General features: G+C 45.7%; 1 protein-coding gene across 1 annotated transcript in view; it reads right to left on the bottom strand.

Annotated features, from left to right (window-relative positions):
• LOC142312348 (uncharacterized) overlaps positions 1–19981 on the bottom strand; it is a 166639-nt gene that overhangs the window by 113793 nt on the left and 32865 nt on the right. The window contains exon 5 of the mRNA XM_075351285.1: positions 3072–4605. Coding sequence (XP_075207400.1) covers positions 3072–4605 — 1534 coding nt within the window. The remainder of the gene's footprint in view (positions 1–3071; positions 4606–19981) is intronic.

Below are 19981 nucleotides of genomic sequence, written 5' to 3'. Positions count from 1 at the left end.
CAGAGATCATCAATGAACTTCTGGATTGAGTTTGCTGCACTGAAAGTTAAGGGGCCGAATAATATTGCACACCCCAATTTTCAGTTTATTCTTTTTTACAAAAGTTTAAAATAAGCAATAAATTTCGTTCAACTTCACAATTGTGTCCCACTTTTTATTGATTCTTCACCATAACATTAAAATTTCTATCTTTAAGTTTGAAGCCTGAAATGTGGGAAAAGGTTGAAAAATTCAAGGGTGCCGAAAATTTTTGCAAGGCATGTGTGTGTGTGTGTGTGTGTGCGTGTGTGCTAGTAGGAAACAAAAGCATTCATAAATATGTATGTTAGGCTACATCAACTAAACCACGTATCTAGGTCTATGAAACGGCTGAATTAAGTATTTTAGGTTACTTAATTCTTACCCTTACCCTTCTTACTTAATTCTTAACACAATTACTTAATTTGTATTGAATGTTGATACTTTACTAGTAAAATATTTCTTTTGATTGATTCTCAAAAGCAGTCAATGCTTCTCTACTATTTAATGTTATTTCAGTATCAATGTTGACAAGACTTTTTACAATGCTTTTTTCAACTTTTAAGACAATATTCGTTTTATACAATACTTTTATGTACCTGTGAATTCTTCACTGAAAAATGTAATAAAAATTATTCCACCCCCCCCAAAAAAAAATATTATATTTGGTTTCCACCCATGAGAATTTTTCTTAGTGGTCAACAAATTATGATTTTCAAGTAAAACATTTCTCACTTTCGTGGTATGATAATGGCTTCAACCCTTGTGAGTTTTGTGATGTTTAAAAAGATGCCATTTATGTGTAAAATATTTCCCTCATTCTGAACACGGTGTTCCAGAAATCTGGCTCATAAGATGAGATTGTTGCTATTATTATAATTATTGTTTGAATTTGCTACACCTAAAGCCTGCTTTACACGTTGCAATTAGTTGTACAATCGCATTTGCGATGTGACACGCCCCGGTTGCATATGCAACCTTTTGAGATCGCACGTAGGTCGTTTATTTGGTGTCAGACGTGCGTTCGTATTGTGTTAAGTTGTACAATTATGTGTTTGTTTCGTGTGATTATGTGTTCAGTGACGTAACTGTTTTCTTTTTTTTTTCCTCAAATATATGCAAATGTGATCGCAAGTATACTCCCTTATTTCTCTCCAAGCATACATGTCGTTAACGCATTTTTTCATTTAATTGATTAATTATACACACGAGACAGAATTCCAAAGTAGAACTCTGTTGTGCACAAGGACAATCAATATCAAATCACACATACATACAGGCTGCAACTAAATGAGATTGAGTTAAACTATTTATAGAGATCATTTCCAAACGCATGTGTGCACAATTTCAACCAATTATACGATGGGCGTATCAGCACCGCAAGATACGACACAACCACTTCACAGTATGACGTCCTGATTATGGGAGGAAACCATCGTATGAGGGATGTCACACGCTGCAATTGAGTAGATTCGATCAACAAAACGTTCAATTCTAGACAAAGATACGATGTGTTTGCGATCACCGTTTATACATTCAATCTTGATCGCACGTAGGTGTCACATGCAAATACGTCACGAACGATGCCGGATGTGCGTCACTTACAACTTGACCCCAACGACGGATTGTAAAATATATTGCAACGTGTAAAGCGGGCTTAACAGTCTGAATAACATTCAGACTTGTGTGAAGGCCATATTCAGTGTAATGTGCTTTTAAATATAAAATAATATATTAAGTGATGGTACATTGAAAAATGTACCATACCTTATCTGTGAGATTGACACCTGATGCATATGGTTTGATTAGGCATAACTCTGCATGTTCCACAAGTACATACCATATTTTCCGGCGTATAAGACTAGTTTTTAACCCCTGAAAATCTTCTCAAAAGTCGGGGGTCGTCTTATACACCAGGTATCGTCCTATACGGCGGTGCACGGTGCCGTCGTACACACAATAAAAGATATTCTCACCTCTCCTCCGTGCCCGCGGTGCCTCCAGCTGTTTCTTCCAGGCTTACAGACCCCGCCCTGATAGCTTCCGAGCGGCCACTGCAGGATGTCGTCATGGCTTTACTACAGTTGAATGCTTTACGGCGCCACAAAGCATTCAACTGCAGTAAACCCATGACAGCAGCGGCAGCCCTGTGTATTGGATGCAATAATGGAGGGGTCTATGTGTCTGCAGTCCCCAAGAAGCGCTCCTCCATGATCGTGTCCAATATACAGGGTCGCCGCCGCTGTCATGACTTTACTACAGTTGAATGCTTTGTGGCTCCGTAAAGCATTCAACTGTAGAAAGGCCATAATGACAGCCTGCAGCGGCAGCTCCGTTCATGCAATCATGGAGGAGGCTATGTGCCTGCAGACTGCAAGAAACAGCTGGAGGAACCGTGGGCACGGAGGAGAGGTGAGAATATCTTTTATTGTGTGTAAACGGCATGGCGGGGACAAGATGGGGACCGGTAGGAGCACATGACTATACAATCGGCACATTACAGCAGGGGACATTATTAAACACTGGGAACATTACTGCAGGGGACATCACTATACAATGGGGATATTACTCGGGTCGGCTTACACTCGAGTATATAAAATATATCCTAAACTCTATATTTTAACTGGAAAAGTTGGGGGTTGTCTTATATGCCCAGTCGTCTTCTACGCCAGAAAATACGGTAAGATGATATTAAAAAGTCCTTAGACTATGTAAGAACAAGATAAAGACCATCTTGGAACATGCAGAATGCCAAGAATATTATCTTGGTGTCCACCTGGATCAGGTGGTCTCTGATTTACGTGATATTCCAGATAAACCAATCAGTATAAATGATAAACAGGGGAGTAACCAATCAGTATGCGATAGAGATAAAAGATTGACAAATGTATATTGGGATACATTCACTTACATGTTAAAGCTTTTCAATAAATATGACCCCCAGGCACTTGCTCAGCTGGTGAACCAAAGCACTGTGAAGGCTGACTCTGACTTCCTCCTGTCGACGAAGCATTCATTGGGCATGTGGCTTGGCCGATTGCCGTAACAATGGCAAAGGTTTCTCCCCTGTGTGAATTCTTTGGTGTTTGGCAAGTTTTGATTTTTGTGCAAAATCTTTGCCACATTCTGAACATGAAAAAGGATTCTCCCCTGTGTGAGTTCTCTGATGTTTAACAAAAAGTGATTTATATGCAAAACATTTCCCACATTCTGAACATGAAAATGGCTTCTCCCCTGTATGACTTCTTTGATGCAAGTCAAGATTTGATTTTCTGTTAAAACATTTACCACATTCTGAACATGAAAAAGGCTTCTCCCCTGTGTGAGTTTTCTGATGCAAGTCAAGATTTGATTTTTTGTTAAAACATTTCCCACATTCTGAACATGAAAAAGGCTTCTCCCCTGTGTGAGTTTTCTGATGTAAGTTAAGATTTGACTTTTGGATAAAACATTTCCCACATTCTGAACATGAATATGGCTTCTCACCCGTGTGAGTTTTTTGATGTTTAACCAAAAATGATTTATCTGCAAAACATTTCCCACATTCTGAACATGAATATGGCTTCTCCCCTGTATGAGTTCTCTGATGTTTAACCAAAACTGATTTATATGCAAAACATCTGCCACATTCTGAACATAAATATGGCTTCTCCCCTGTGTGAGTTATATGATGTTTAGCCAAAATAGATTTATCTGCAAAACATTTCCCACATTCTGAACATGAATATGGCTTCTCCCCTGTGTGAGTTCTCTGATGGTTAACCAAAAGTGATTTATGTGCAAAACATTTCCCACATTCTGAACATGAATTTAGCTTCTCAACCGTGTGAGTTCTCTTATGTTTAACCAATTGTGATTTATATGCAAAACATTTCCCACATTCTGAACAGGAATATGGCTTCTCCCCTGTGTGAGTTCTCTGATGTTTAACAAAATTGCATTGATACGCAAAACATTTCCCACATTCTGAACAGGAATATGGCTTCTCCCCTGTGTGACTTCTGTGATGCAAGTCAAGATGTGATTTTTGGTTAAAACGTTTCCCACATTCTGAGCATAAATATGGCTTCTCCCCCGTATGAGTTCTCTGATGGTTAACCAAATGTGAATTATCTGCAAAACATTTCTCACATTCTGAACATGAATATGGCTTCTCCCCAGTGTGAGTTCTCTGATGTGTAGCCAATTGTGATTTATATGCAAAACATTTCCCACATTCTGAACATGAAAAAGGCTTCTCCCTTGTGTGAGTTCTCTGGTAACTAACAGACTCAGAAGAAACTCTTTTGTCCCCTGTGTGAATATTTTTATGGCTTTTTCGATATTCTGAAGTTGAAACTGGCTTCTTTGCAGTAAGAGCACTTTCATTTTTAATGCCTCTTTTGTGACATTTTTTTTTCTTAACAGTCTGTGATAAATCAATAGGTAAGACTTGTTTAAAAGAATCAGATGATAGATCTTTGCTGTGAAGAGATGATGGTATATCTGGAAAAGTGTCATTTACTTCAGTTATATCTTGTGTGATAACAAGATCTGATTTAAAAATTGAAGATGTCAGTTGTGCTTCTAAACTCCTGGTACGGTCATCTGCCAAGAATAAAAAATTACTTTTAATGTACATAAATTTAAGGATATAATTTATAAAATAGCTTGTAACACAGTTAACAGCATCCCAGCACTAACCTGCCCACTTTCCCTGGTGGAAACACTGGCACACGTACCCTCCCCCGGCCACCCATTGGTGGCTTTGATGTCCTCAGTCCATGCAATCTTCTCCCAGGGCCTGCAGACGCCACACAGGTCTCCTGGGAGTGCACTGAGAGTGTGCACATCTATTCTTAAAAAGCCAGTGTGCTATAACCTGGAAGTGCCTCTCAGCCATAGCCTGAGAGGCACTAGGTATTTAAGGCATCCTCCCGCTATGGGAAGTGCCTGAGAAAAATGGTCTATCCTTAGAGACATGATGCTAGTTGTCAGGTCACATTCAGGTTGCTGAAATTTATGCTATGTATGCTAACACGTCTGTATCCTAGTATCCGCTGTGCCTACTCTACGTGCTAGACCTATACCAGCAGTGCCTACCGTACCTGCTGCATCTATACCAGAGCTGTGCCATCCTGACCTGCCATATCTGCTGTACCTGTTGTAGCAGCTGTATCTGCTGCACCTCCCTACACTAGCTTTATGATCTGCACCTGTCATCAGTGACTGTCCGTATCTAATCTCCGACCACTGGGACCAGCTGTCACAGTATTGGGACTTCTTACAGTAGGACCTGGCGGCTACATTTCAGCAACAGCCTATCCTCATCATCAGAAACTCTAATGAAGACAAGGTAGTCGCTTAGTTATGGCCCTACTAGTTAAGCCGATGTGGAGATCCATTGAGTCCACTCATGCTCGTACTTGCGAGCATAACTGTTTGCCCATGCCATTGATCTTTCTGGCTCCAGTACTTCTCAGCTTGCAGGTATGCAGCAAGACATGGCCCGTCAACTAAAACAAGACCAGATCCTGACCTACTTGCAGTCAGTAGACACCTGCTTGCAAGCCATGACAACATCTCCACTTGATCCTATCCTGGCTATAGTAGCCGCCCTGGCAGCATATCCAGCGCCAAGCTTTGGTCCTCATCTGTCTGCTCCTCTGCAGTTTGACCGTGACCCCAAGCACTGCGGGGGATTCATAAATCAGTACTACTTGCATCTTTAACTTTTGTCTAATCAGTTTGTTTCAGAGTGGGCCAAAGTGCCCTTTATGATTCACACATGACTGGTGAGGTCCTTGATTGGATCAATCTAACATGGGAGAGAAGTGATCCTGTAGTCTTGGACCTGCAAGGCTTTCGGGGGGCCTTCCGCAAGGTATTCAATGAACCAGGTTGAGTTTTCGCTGCAGCATCTTTGCTCCTTAGACTTCGCCAGGGAATTCTCACCGTAGATCATTATGCCATTCATTTCCGCACCTTTTCCTTCGAACTAAGTGTCATGCGGTGTTCAGCTTTGTACTCGCTAGATGTCATGGCAGCTACAAACTCTATTCACACCACAGAGTCTGGCAATCTAAAGTCTATTAGTTGCTTAGCCTGACTCGGGCGTTGGCTGTTTTAGCTTCACTGCTCTCGAGTTCAGCAGGAATTAATTCCAGATGGCTTTTTTAACTGCAGGAACTCAGGCTACTTTGACCACTCACAGCCACCTTCACTCTTTATAAAGGTATTGGATCCAGTTGCTCCTTGATGAATATAGCTCAGCGTTACTTCAGCGATATCGGCGGTCCCTGTTGTAGCGATCAAGAGCGTGTTGAGCTGTCGTCTGCTTTCCTGTGTGGTGTGCAAAGATCCCTGTTGATAGTTTATTTGTTCCCTCTGTTTTATTTCTTCCTGGGCACGTATTGTCTCTCCCATGTGTCTGATTGCAGTGTGCATGTGTTTTGGTTCTTCCTCTGTCTGTTGCATTTGTGGGGATTGCGTCTACACTCCCAGCCCCCTCTTGGGGTGGGTGAGAGGGGGTGTTAGATCAGAGTTCAGACGGGAGTTAGGGTCACTCTGGTGGTCCAAACCTGGCTACCATCAAGCCGAATAAGTTGGCACTATATAAATAAAAAAATTAAATTAAAAATTAAATTAAGCTTACCTCTGGGATAAGAGACAGCATAGGGTCCTTATTCTGAGGGGCAGTTAAGGGGTCCCGGCTCCAGTTACACTGACATAATATTCAGTCTCCTGAAATTTTCCTCATGGATTGCGTTACCGGTCTTACAAAACAGCTGTAGGAGTTGACACTCCAGGAAGTGGAGCTTAAGGGGACAATGAAGCTACAAGCCCAGTCACCTCTTCCAGTGCAGTAGTGGTTGGTGCTCCAGAACCCATACTGATGCTTCTTGAGCAGTTTTCGGGAGATCACAGTCAGTTTGTCTCCTTCCGGGAGACATGCAAGCTGTGCTTCCGCCTGCGTCTTCTATCCTCTGGGAGTTGGGAGTGAGGCTCAGGAAGTTAGCATAGTGGTTTCCCTACCGAGTGGTGACCCACAATCATGGGTTTTTTCCTTGCCTTCCGATTCCTCTGTGTTTGGGGCGGAGGACTGTGCTCTATCTGTCCTTGGCCTCAGATATGACGACAAGGATAAGGTGTCTTTGGCAGTTTCCAAAATCCAGTCACAAACTGGGGTATCGACCAGCAAGTGTTAAGTGCACAGAATTCCGGTGCTGGTCGGTAGACATGCTGTGGAACGACCCTGCTCTCAAGAACTAGGTCTTGCAGGGTGTTTCAGAGAGGGATAAGGAGAAAAAAGCTGTGGAAGATAAAGCGCAATAGGGTCTTACCCTTATAGCTACAGAGCAAGGGAGGGGGGAGAAATAATACTCACCAACTGTAGTTGTGACAGTCACAACTACTATAATCGCATGTAGAAATGGACCACGGCAGCGGCAACCCAAGTGGCAGATAACAGAGTGAAGTAGAAAACGGGTTTCTGTATGCCGCGCCAATGATCACAAGTCTGAGGATCAGATTAATGTGGCTTTATTGTTGCATAGGTATACGCGTTTATGGAGCTCTGCCCCCTTTCTCAGGACCATAAAAAAGACAACATCAAATCTACCGTGGTAGATACATGTGTACAGTAAATAGACAAAGTGACGTTAGAGTACCGCCCCGTATAGAAAAAACAGGCGGGAAAGGGTGCATCGTGATCAATACATGACGCAATACAAGAGGATACATGATAAAAGAACAAAACATAAATCTTTGTTCAATAGACATTCAAGGTGTTACCTCGACATAATAAAATTGTGTGTCATTTAAAAAATGTTCCTAATCTAATTGTGTGTAACAGAAAAAAAAATAAAAAAAAAATATATATATATATATATATATATATATATATATATATATATATATAATTATAAAATCCACTACATCGGGATGTGCCAGTGTGTATATATAGAATCCAATTGCGTGATAACCTCGGGGAAAGCCTAGAACTCACCCAGATTTATAAGCGAAGGACCATAGGTAAGTAAGGATCCGAATTGCAGAGGCTCAAGCACGCTTACCCAAGGGAATCGTGATAGATCAAGCCGTGTGGAGAAAAAAACAGAGGAACAACCCGAGACTGGTGTATACACATCATCCTGACCCTATGGAGAAAAAGAATTCTGCAAACAGACTACAGAACTCCAAGACAAAAGATTGTGTATATAGAACTGTTTTAAATAAAACATATCCACCGTGACAGAAGTATATATATATATATATATATATTTTCTGTTACACACAATTAGATTAGGAACATTTTTTAAATGTCACACAATTTTATTATGTCGAGGTAACACCTTGAATGTCTATTGAACAAAGATTTATGTTTTGTTCTTTTATCATGTATCCATCCTCTTGTATTGCGTCATGTATTGATCACGATGCACCCTTTTCGCCTGTTTTTTCTATACGGGGCGGTACTCTGACGTCACTTTGTCTATTTAATGTACACATGTATCTACCACGGTAGATTTGATGTTGTCTTTTTTATGGTCCTGAGGAAGGGGGCAGAGCTCCTGAAACGCGTAGACCTATGCAACAATAAAGCCACATTAATCTGATCCTCAGACTTGTGATCATTGGCGCGGCATACAGAAACCAGTCTTCTACTTCTCTCTGTTATCAGAGAGGGATAAAGGAGACTTTGGTGATGTATGATCCCCCTCCCTCTCCGGAGTCTGTTATGGTGCTAGTAATCTGTGTTGATCGCCGGTTCTATCTGAGGTCTCACGATACCACATCTACCTGGGAGGGGGACAGTAACTCCAGTGTCTTCCCTGGAGACCTTGGTCAAGCCCATGCAGCACGGTGGGATGACTGAGGTGAAACTAGAGTCTCATACTCCTAGAGAAGGAGGGATGTTTTTTCTAAGGCAAAAGGGGGCACTTCATCACCGTGTGTCCCCTGGTGACTAAAAAAGATCAGCCATTGGAAAAACTGCCTGGTTCAGGAAAATTGGGGGATTCCTGCCTGGGTCTACGCATCTCCTCCATGATTGTCACTTAGTGCCAGCTACCAGCCAAGGTAAAGAATCGGGGCTGTGAGTTCACCATAAAGGTGTTTCTGAATAAATGTTTCAGGGCCAATATCATTCACAAGCACATTGATCGCTCATCGGGGTTAAAAGTTGCCCTGTCCTATTCGGATTGTTGCTATTGACTCGTCACCTCTGTCTCAGGGGGGTCTTCAAGGAGGGTGTACATGATTTGAAACTCTTCATTGGGGTCCTTCATTCGAAGCGTGTCACCTGTCAAGTGCTCAAGAACCTTCCTTCAACGTCGTGTTGGGGTTACCTTGGCTCTCCTTATACAAGCCTGTAGTTGATTGGAAGACTCAGGAAATAGTTCAGTGGAGTCCATACTGTAAGACACACTGTCTGGGCACCTGTGTCATCTGTTACTCCCTGCATTCTTGAGTCATTGTCTGAGTTCAAGGATGTGTTCTCAGCCACCGCACAGATCTTCCGACGGCACTATAAGGTTGAAGCCTGGGTTCTAGGTTGCCCAAGTGGAGAATGTACAATCTGTCTGGTCCAGAGAGACTTGCTTTCAACAAATATATTGCCGAGGGTCTAGCCAATGGTCACATTAGGCCTTCGTCCTCTCCAGTTGTCAGGTTTTTGCTTTGTTAAAAAAAAAAAAAAAGAAAGGAGGATGGTGGATTACACCAGTGTCTGGATTTTTGGGAGCTTAACCAGACTACGGTCAATGATATAAATCCTATGCCCTTGATTTCAACCCATTTAATCAGATTTCCAGGGCTAAGTGGTTCACCAAACTCAACCTCAGAGGAGCTTATAAGCTGATCGGTGTCTCTCGGGGGATGATTGAAAGACAGCGCTTCATACACCGCAGGGTCACTATGAAAGTCTGGTAATGCCCGTAGGTTTAACTAAGGTGCTTGTTGTATTTTAACACCTTGTGAATGATGTGTTTGCTCACCTTTTCGGTAAATTTGCAATCATATACCTGGATAACATCCTTATTTACTCTCAAGATCAAAGGTCACACATGGAACACATCAAACAAGTATTGCGGTTACTGAGGAGTTATCTTTTTTGGACTACATCATATCTGCGTCTGGGTTCAGGTTGGATCCCATCAAGATGCAGGCTATTTTAAATTGAGACCATCCTGAGACCCTTAAAGCGCTACAGCGGTTAGGTTTCGTCAACTACTATAGAAAGTTGATAAAGAATTTTCCGGCTATAGCAAGACCTCTGACTGACATGACTCATTTACTTTGCTGCCATCAAGAAATTGAAACATATGTGCTTTACTAAAAACAAAAAAAAAAAGACATAACATTATGCAATTAGACTTTTTTGATGGGTCTAAGGCGGGCTTTGCACGTTGCGACATTGCAAGCCGATGCTGCGATGTCGCACGCGATAGTCCCCGCCCCTGTCGCAGGTACGATATCGTGTGATAGCTGGCGTAGCGAAAATTATCGCTACCCCAGCTTCACATGCACTCACCTGCCCTGCGACCGTCGCTCTGGCCGGCGACCCGCCTCCTTCCTAAGGGGGCGGGTCGTGCGGCGTCATAGCGACGTCACACGGCAGGCGGCCAATAGCGGCGGAGATGAGCAGGATGTAAACATCCCGCCCACCTCCTTCCTTCCGCATATCCTACGGAAGCCGCGGTGACGCCGGTAGATGTTCCTCGCTCCTGCGACTTCACACACAGCGATGTGTGCTGCCGCAGGAGCGAGGAACAACATCGGACCGTCGCGTCAGCGTAATTATGGATTACGCTGACGCTGCACCGATGATACGATTACGACGATTTTGTGCTCGTTAATCGTATCATCTAGGCTTTACACACTACGATGTCGCATGCGATGCCGGATGTGCGTCACTTTCATTTTTACCCCACCGACATCGTACCTGCGATGTCGTAGTGTGCAAAGCCCACCTAAGAGTGCTTTAGGCACTTTTGATTGTCTGAAAACTTTGCGTCAGCTTCAGTACTTATATAGCCCGATGTGCCGCTTTCTTTTATGGTGGAGGTGGATGCATCTGAGATATAGTGGAACCTCGCTTAACGAGTAACCTAGTTAACGAGAATTTCGCTTAACAAGCAAAGCTTTCTGTAAATTTGTAACTCGGTTTACGAGAAAGCTTTGCTGTACGAGCAAAATACTCACCACATGCACTTCCGGTTCCGTACATCCACCGCGCTCTGACCCACTCTTGCAGTCCACACAAACACACACATGCACGCACAAAACACACACAAACAAACACGCATGCACACACATACAGTATTATGCTCACTTTACCTTCCGTTCCATCTCCGCCCTCCTGGGTCCTGTAGTTCGCCACTCCAGGCACGTATCGTTAACCATCGGCGATGAGGCAGGAACTTCCGCTGTCAGACGCTACTCAAAGGCAGCGCGCTGACCAATCAGAGGCTCCTGCCTTTGACGTCAGCGCTCTGGGTGCGGAAGTTCCTCCCTTGTCATCATGGTTAACCGATACACAGCCCATGCTAGCGAACAGCAAGTCCCAGCAGGCCGGCGATGGAACGGAAGGTAAAGTGAGCATATAATATGTGTGTGTGAGTTTGAACGTGCGTGGAATGGCACAATAGGGGACCAGAATGGGACATTTAACAAGTTGTGGAACGAATTGTCTGCATTGCAATGATTTCCTATGGGGAATCTTGCTTTGCTGAACGAGTAACTTGGTTAATAAGCACACTCCCAGAACGGATTGTTCTCGTTAATCAAGGTTCCACTGTAGGTGTAAAGGGTTATATTGCCTTAGGGTCCGTCACTTGGTAAGCGCCACCCATGTGCCCTATTTTCTGTAACTATGACATATGTAATAGGCAGTCACTTGCCATCAACTTGGCATTTGAGGAATGGCGACACTTCCTGGAGGGGGCCATCCACCTAGTTACTGTTATCACCAACCATAAAAAAATCTCTTGTATCTCGGTCTGTCAAGTGAGTTTCTCTGAGACAAGCTCAGTGGTCTTTGTTTTTTAAGCGGTTAAACTTTTTCGTCACCTTCCGCCCTGGGTCTAAAGAACATTAAGGCAAATGCATTATCCAGGTGGAGAACCTCATAAGAACGCGGTGCCCATCCTGCAGAAACGTGTGGTAGTGGCAGCTATGAGTACGGAGGTTGAATTTATGATTGCTGAGGCCAAGCATGAGGCCTTAAAGAAGTTGTCCAGTTACCAAAACTGATTTTTTTTTTTTCTGATAAATCTTGCTAATATGTGCCCCTCAACACATCTATTATGTTTTTTCAGCAAAATTACCTTTCATTGTGCACTAGCAGCACATGCTCATTGCTGGCTCCAGCTCTGATGGGGTTAATCTCTCCTCTGAATTCCTGTGTTCAGTTCCTACAAGTCCCAGAATTCTTTGTGGCTCTAGGGCGGTGTCTGGCTTATCTAACACACCCACTGTGTCTAATACACCCACTCTGCTCCCACCCAAACCCTCCTCCCTGCCTCTTCCCAGTGGATGTGCACTGAGATCAATTACACAGAGACAGCAGCAGCTCTACACAGCCAGGGGAAGAAAGTGTGTGTGCGCGTATAAACAGTGTGTGTGTGCGTATATACAGTGTGTGTGTGTGTATATATACAGTGTGTGAGTGAGCGTGTATGTGTGTGTGTATGTCATACTCACCTGTCTGCAGGGTCCGGGTGTCATGCCTGCTTCCAGCCCCTGTCTCGGTCCCGCCGCTTCGGCTGTGTGCAGTCTCCCCGGTGCATGCACGAAGCTTGCAGGACCTGGCCGTGGATCACCTGATGCAGTCACCTGACGCATCAGCTGATCGTAGTCTCGCCGGCTTTTTCGCGCCCGGCCGGCTATCAGCTGATCCTGCCATCAGGGGACTTCATCAGCTGATTACCGGCCGCTCCTGCAGTGACGGGCCAGGATCAGACTCTGCTCCAGGAGCTGCCGGTAATCAGCACAGACGTGAGTATTTATTTATTTTATTTTTTTTTCTTTCTACTGATGCATCAGCTGATTGTATAATCGGCTTTTATACACTCAGCTGATGTGTGATGGGATTCACGTAGTTTAACCTGACACATCATCTGATCGCTTTGCCTTTCAGCAAACCGATCAGATGATATTGGATCCGGATTGGACGGCGCGGGACCCTTGACCGAGGATTACTGCGGAGGGGGGTTTATTTCAATAAAGATGGAGTCACTAATTGTGTTGTGTTTTATTTCTAATAAAAATATTTTTCTGTGTGTTGTGTTTTTGTTTTTTTTTTATCATTACTAGAAATTCATGGTGGCCATGTCTAATATTGGCGTGACACCATGAATTTCGGGCTTAGGGCTAGCTGATAATATACAGCTAGCCCTAACTCCATTATTACCCGGCTAGCCACCCGGCATCAGGGCAGCTGGAAGAGTTGGATACAGCGCCAGAAGATGGAGCTTCTATAAAAGCGCCATTTTCTGGGGTGGCTGCGGACTGCAATTCGCAGTGGGGGTGCCCAGAAAGCTTGGGCACCCTTCACTGTGGATTCCAATCCCCAGCTGCCTAGTTGTACCCGGCTGGACACCAAAATTAGGCGAAGCTCACGTCATTTTTTTTTTTTAAATTATTTCATAAAATTCATGAAATAATTAAAAAAAAAAAAAAGGGCTTCTCTATATTTTTGGTTCCCAGCCGGGTACAACTAGGCAGCTGGGGGTTGGGGGCAGCCCGTACCTGCCTGCTGTACCCGGCTAGCATACAAAAATATGGCGAAGCCCACGTAATTTTTTTTTTCTTTTTGGGTAAAAAACTGCATACAGTCCTGGATGGAGGATGCTGAGCCTTGTAGTTCTGCAGCTGCTGTCTGCTCTCCTGCATACAATGAACATTTTGAATAAGTAAATGACATCAGACCTTTTTTATTTTTTTCATCAACAATCTTTAATGGCATTGTGCACTGATTAAAAACGCAGTGAGCAAAAACGCAGCAAAAAAGGCACCAAATCGCGGCAAAAACGTGACATGCAGCACCGCAGGTGACAGAGCAGAGCAAGTTGGTGACATGCTCTGCTCTGACACATAGTGTGCTGCATGTCACTGTATCCACTCTGGGACTTGTTGTGCAGGTGACCGGATGATACATGTCACTAACTGCCCCACTCTGTGATTTCTGCTGCATAGTACCAACTGTATACACTCTCACTTGCACAACAAGTCCCATAATGGAGACAGTTAGTGACATGTAGCATCCGGTCACCTGCACTACAAGTGCCAGAGTGGAGAAAGATAGTGACATGCAGCACACTATGTGTCAGAGCAGAGCATGTCACTGTCTCCACTCCGCTTACCTCACAGGCCGTACACGCTGCAATGGATGCAGGGGGACACAGAACAAGTAATAGGCCGACACTGGAGTCATCTGATTACTTGGGATGAATTGAGCAGTAAAATGCTCTGGTGCTCGATGGGCGAAGCCCATGCAGCTTTTTTTTTAAAAAAAAATTCATTAAAAATAAAAAAAAAAAAAAATCACATTGTTTGTGGGCTCCCGCTGCATTTTCTGTTGCTAAGGGTAACCAAAGCAGCTACTGGCTGCTAGCCCCCGCTGCTTGGTGTTACTTTCACTGGCAATAGAAATGCAGGGAAGCTTTTTTTTTTATAAAGGTTTTTCCCTGAAAACGTTTTTAAGAAAATGACGTGGGCTTCGCCATATTTTTGTATGCTAGCCAGGTAGAGCAGGCAGCTACGGGCTGCCCCCAACCCCCAGCTGCCTAGTTGTACCCGGCTGGGAACCAAAAATATAGAAAAGCCCTTTTTTTTTTTTTTATTTCATGAATTTCATGAAATAATTAAAAAAAAAATGACATGGGCTTCGCCGAATTTTTGAGTCCAGCCAGGTACAACTAGGCAGCTGGGGATTGGAATCCGCAGTGAAGGGTGCCCAAACTTTCTGGGCCCCCCGCTGCGAATTGCAGTCCACAGCCGCCCCAGAAAATGGCGCTTTCATAGAAGCGCCATCTTCTGGCGCTGTATCCAACTCTTCCAGTGGCCCTGGTGGCAGGTGGCACGCTGGGTAATAAGTGGTTAATCCCAGCTATGTTTTACCCGCTGGTATAAAGCCCGAGATTCTTAATGTCAGGCCAAGGTTGACCTGGCCATTAAGAATCTCCAATAAAGGGTTTAAAAAAAAAAGACCACACAGAGAAAAATACTTTATTAGAAATAAATACACAGACACAGTAGGGACTCCATGTTTATTACTCCCTCTCACCCCTCCACGATGGAGAGATTTCTGTACTGACCATGCCAGGAGAGAGCGAGGGAAAAGAGAGAGAGCGAGGGGGGGGGAGGAAAAGAGAGCGAGCGGGGGGGGAGGAAAAGAGAGCGAGCGGGGAGGAAAAGAGAGCGAGCGGGGAGGAGAACAGAGCGAGGGGGGAGGAAAAGAGAGCGAGCGGGGAGGAAAAGAGAGCGAGCGGGGGGGGAAAGAGCGAGCGGGGGGAAAGAGCGAGCGGGGGGGAGAAGAGAGCGAGGGGGGAGAAGAGAGCGAGGGGGGAGGAAAAGAGAGCGAGGGGGAGGAAAAGAGAGCCAGGGGGGAGGAAAAGAGAGCGAGGGGGGAGGAAAAGAGAGCGAGGGGGGAGGAAAAGAGAGCGAGGGGGGAGGAAAAGAGAGCGAGGGGGGGGAGGAAAAGAGAGCGAGGGGGGGAGGAAAAGAGAGCGAGGGGGGGAGGAAAAGAGCGAGGGGGGGGAGGAAAAAAGAGCGAGGGGGGGAGGAAAAGAGAGCGAGGGGGGGAGGAAAAGAGAGCGAGGGGGGGAGGAAAAGAGAGCGAGGGGGGGAGGAAAAGAGAGCGAGGGGGGGAGGAAAAGAGAGCGAGGGGGGAGGAAAAGAGAGCGAGGGGGGAGGAAAAGAGAGCGAGGGGGGAGGAAAAGAAAGCGCGGGGGGAGGAAAAGAGAGCGCGGGGGGAGGAAAAGAAAGCGCGGGGGGAGGAAAAGAGAGCGCGGGGGGAGGAAAAGAGAGCGCGGGGGGAGGAAAAGAGAGCGCAGGGGAGGAAAAGAGAGCGCGGGGGGAGGAAAAGAGAGCGCGGGGGGAGGAAAAGAGAGCGCGGGGGGAGGAAAAGAGAGCGCAGGGGGGAGGAAAAGAGAGCGCAGGGGGGAGGAAAAGAGAGCGCAGGGGGGAGGAAAAGAGAGCGCAGGGGGGAGGGGGGGAGGAAAAGAGAGCGCAGGGGGGAGGAAAAGAGAGCGCAGGGGGGAGGAAAAGAGCGAGGGGGGAAGAGAGCGAGGGAAAAGAGAGGGGAGAGGAGAGAGGGATAAGAGGGGGGCAGAGAAGAGGGGGAAGAGGGGAGGGGGAGAAGAGTGGGGGGAGAGAAGAGAGTGGGGAAAGAACAGGGGGGGGGCAGAGGTGCTCTGTCACCAACTGTCTCCACTCTGTGACTTGTGGTGCAGGTGACAGTTGGTCCCATGCAGCAGGACAGATGGCAGAGCACAGCGGTGACATGCCTGTCAGTGTCTTGCTGCTGGGAGGAGCAGATGATCACACTGCCCGACACCGGCCGCTCTCCTGACATCGCAGCAGAGCGGGCGGGTGGACAGTGTGATCACATACTTACGTGCAGGTGGGGATTCAGCTGAAGACCCCCCCCCCTGTACTGCACACTGGCGCCCCGTGCCTCACCATCTGCAGGACGCCGGCTCCACACAAACGTCCTCCGGCTCCTCCCCTCGATGCTGAGCTGTGACGTGCGGTAGTCACCGCCCACAGCCCTGTCACTCAATCTGAGTGGCGCCGGCATCCTGTGACGTACCCGTCTTATTTGAGAGCCCGGAAATGCCGGGACGTCAGAGGATGCCGGCGGCCACAGCTCCAGGGGGTCATGTGACCGGCACTGAGCGTGCAGGATAGCTAGTTCAGTGCCAGAACTGGAAACAGAAGCCAATGGAGAAGACGCCTAGAAAGGTAAGTAGAGCTCATACAGAAAATAAAAAAAAAATGGGTGAACCACCCCTTTAAGGTTTTAGGGAGCATCACAATTTGGTTCTGGCTGGTCACCCTGGGGTGAAGGGCACACTAGACCTCCTGCTGCATCATTTTTGGTGACTGAAGATCCAAAGGAATGTGGTCTCCTATGTGTCCGCATATAACATCTGTGCGCAATCTAAGCCATCGCACTCTCATCAGTCTGGGTGTTGCTACCATTTAATGTCCCTAGAAAACCATGGACGGATATCTTGATGGATTTCATTATGGACCTGCCACCCATTGCTGGCAATATGGTGATTTTAGTGGTGGTTAACAGGTTCTCTAAAATGACCCACTTTGTTGGTTGTTTTAGCTTCACTGCACGTAAGCCCAGCAGGAGTTAATTCCTGCTGGTTTTGTTAACTGCTGTTAGGAGCTCAGGCTGCTTTGACCACTCACTGCTGCCTTCACTCTTTATAAAAAGGTACTGGATCCAGTTGCTCCTCGCCGAATATAGCTCAGTGTTGCTTCAGGAATATCTGTCCCTATTGTAGTGATCCAGAGCCTGGTGATTTGTCGTGTGCTTTCCTGTGTGGTGTGCAAAGATCCCTGTTTATAGTTTATTTCTTTCCTGTGTTTTATTTCTTTCTAGGCACGTATCGTCTCTCCCTCGTATCTGATTGCAGTGTGCAAGTGTTTTGGTTTTTCCCCTGTCTGTTGTATTTGTATTGTTTGCTTCTCCACTTCCAGCCTTCTCCTGGGGTGGGGGAGAAGGGATGTTAGGTCAGTGTTCGGTCAGGAGTTACGGTCACGCTGGCGGTCCAGACCTGACTACCATCATGCCTACCTTGGAGATAAGGGACAACATAGGGTCTCTAGTCTGAGGGCCAGTTTCGGGATCCCTGCTCCAGTTACCCCAACACCACCGTGACACTGCCCTGGAATAATGGGTCGCTGGTGGCTGCATTCTGGGAGGGTCTGTCCAGAAGAATGAAGGACGAAATGGACAGCTGTGATGTGCCTTTTCCCCTGGACAACGTGGTATCTCTGGCTATCTGTATCAATAGAATTCAAGAACACTCCAAAAGAGGCGAACCATGAAAGAATGGAATTGCGCCTGGCTCCTACCTTCCAGAAAGCTATCATGCCGTGATCCGCAGTTCCCACTGCTCTCCCTGAGCACATGAAGGTACATCGTGTGAACCTGGCAAAACCTCATCCGGTGGACTGTCGCACCACAGAAGGGCGCTTCTACTGCAGAGATCTTGCTCAGCTAATCCATTTCTGTCCTTTAAAGCCAAGAAACTTTCAAGCAATAGGGGAAGCTACCCTAGGTAAGATCAAGAAATCTCTTTCTTTATCCATATCAGTGTTTGTAACCTGTGGCAGCACCTTATACAATGAGTTTGCCTATCTCGATTCTGTTTCCACTGACCACTTCATAAAAACAGGCCATTGTGGATCGCTATCAGCTTTCCACTTCAACTTCCCATAGCAGTGTCATCTGTTTATGAAAAACCTGTGTCCGAGGCTATCCTGTTTGTCACCGAGCAAGTAGAGCTCTGGTTGGAAATGCTGCACTCAGAGAAAATCGCCTTCTACATGCTTCCAGGGCTGTGGCACCCACTGCTATGGGGTTTGCAGTGGCTTCAGATTCAGGAGTTTGTCTTGAACTGGAGTGTTGTGAATGTCAGTTATGCTTTGGCTGCTGTGAGGCTCCCTCTTGTGGCCAGGAATGGTTTGGACAGAGACCAGGTGTGTTGAGCAATGGGCATTTCCATTGCTAACTCTCTGCTTATTTAAACACTGGTCTGATAACAGGCTATGCCGGATGTCAGTTGTTCTTTGTTCACCAGCCTGCTTCATCCTGCTCCAGACCACATCTCCACCAGATAAGTGCTTGGCTCTTTATTTTTGCTTGGTTCTTTTTGTTCTTATCTGAGTTTGTCATTTGCTGTGGTTGTTTTCAGTTTATTTGCATGCAGGGATCTTCCCTCTCAGTTGCTTAGCTGGAAAGCTCCCTGCAGCTATGTTTGGAGTATTGCTCCTATAAGTCCATGTGTTTGTTGCTTCTTGAATTTGTAATGGATCCTGCTTTTTGTTCATTGGTATGACAAGAGCGCCTGGTATAGGACGGAGTTCAGATCTAGCGATCTGAGGGCTTTTTTGTACTATCAGGTTGTTGGATTTTTGCAGGGTTTTTCTCTGGCCACCATCAGTCCCTTTCCTGTCCTGTCCTGTCCTATTTAGTCAGTAGGGCCTCACATTTTGCTAATCCTATCATCTATCTGTGTATTGTGTTTTCCTATATCACCACAGTCTTTGAATGTGGGGGGCTTGCTATTCTTTATCTATTTTCTGAGGCAGAGAGTTATTCATCTTTTCTTCCTTTAGGATAGCTAGTTCTCCGGCTGGGTTCGCGGTGCACAGGATGTTAGTTCACCCCTCGGCTACTTCTAGTTGTGATGGTTAGTAAGGGGATGGCGGCCAGATTAGTTGCCAATGCTCTTGTCACCTTTTACCAATGATTTATAGTTGTCTTCCATGGTTCCAGATCATAACACTGGAGACTTGAAGATGTGCTCAGATGGGGTCAGCCCTCTCACAAAAAATATCTCCAGTCTGTCCTGCCTGACCACCAGTAATGCCCTCAAATCTTCTGGATCTGCCATCCGCCTACATGGACGTCTCTGACAAGAAGGAGGCTAAGACTCTACCTCCACAAAGTCCGCAACTTCTTCCTGGTTCCTCACTTCTCCGCAGCCATATTTACCCTCTGTCCCAGATGGAGACCCAAGCCATGTTCGAGTACATAAAAGAGAATCTGGCAAGCGGATTTATCAAAAGGTTTTCTTCATTAGCTAAAGTCAGATTCTTCTTTGTAACGAAAAAGGATGGTATCTTCGGCCATGTATTGATAATGTCTCAACTAAAGTCACTATCAGTATCTGCTGTCGCTTATGACGAAATTGCTTGTCCGTCTCTGAGGTTCTAGACTCTTCTCCAAGATCGA

Source organism: Anomaloglossus baeobatrachus, chromosome 5 (assembly GCF_048569485.1).
Source record: "Anomaloglossus baeobatrachus isolate aAnoBae1 chromosome 5, aAnoBae1.hap1, whole genome shotgun sequence".
Classification (NCBI taxonomy): Eukaryota; Metazoa; Chordata; class Amphibia; order Anura; family Aromobatidae; genus Anomaloglossus; species Anomaloglossus baeobatrachus.
The sequence above is the reverse complement of the archived record's forward strand: the minus strand, read 5'-3'. Positions and strand labels throughout refer to the sequence as shown.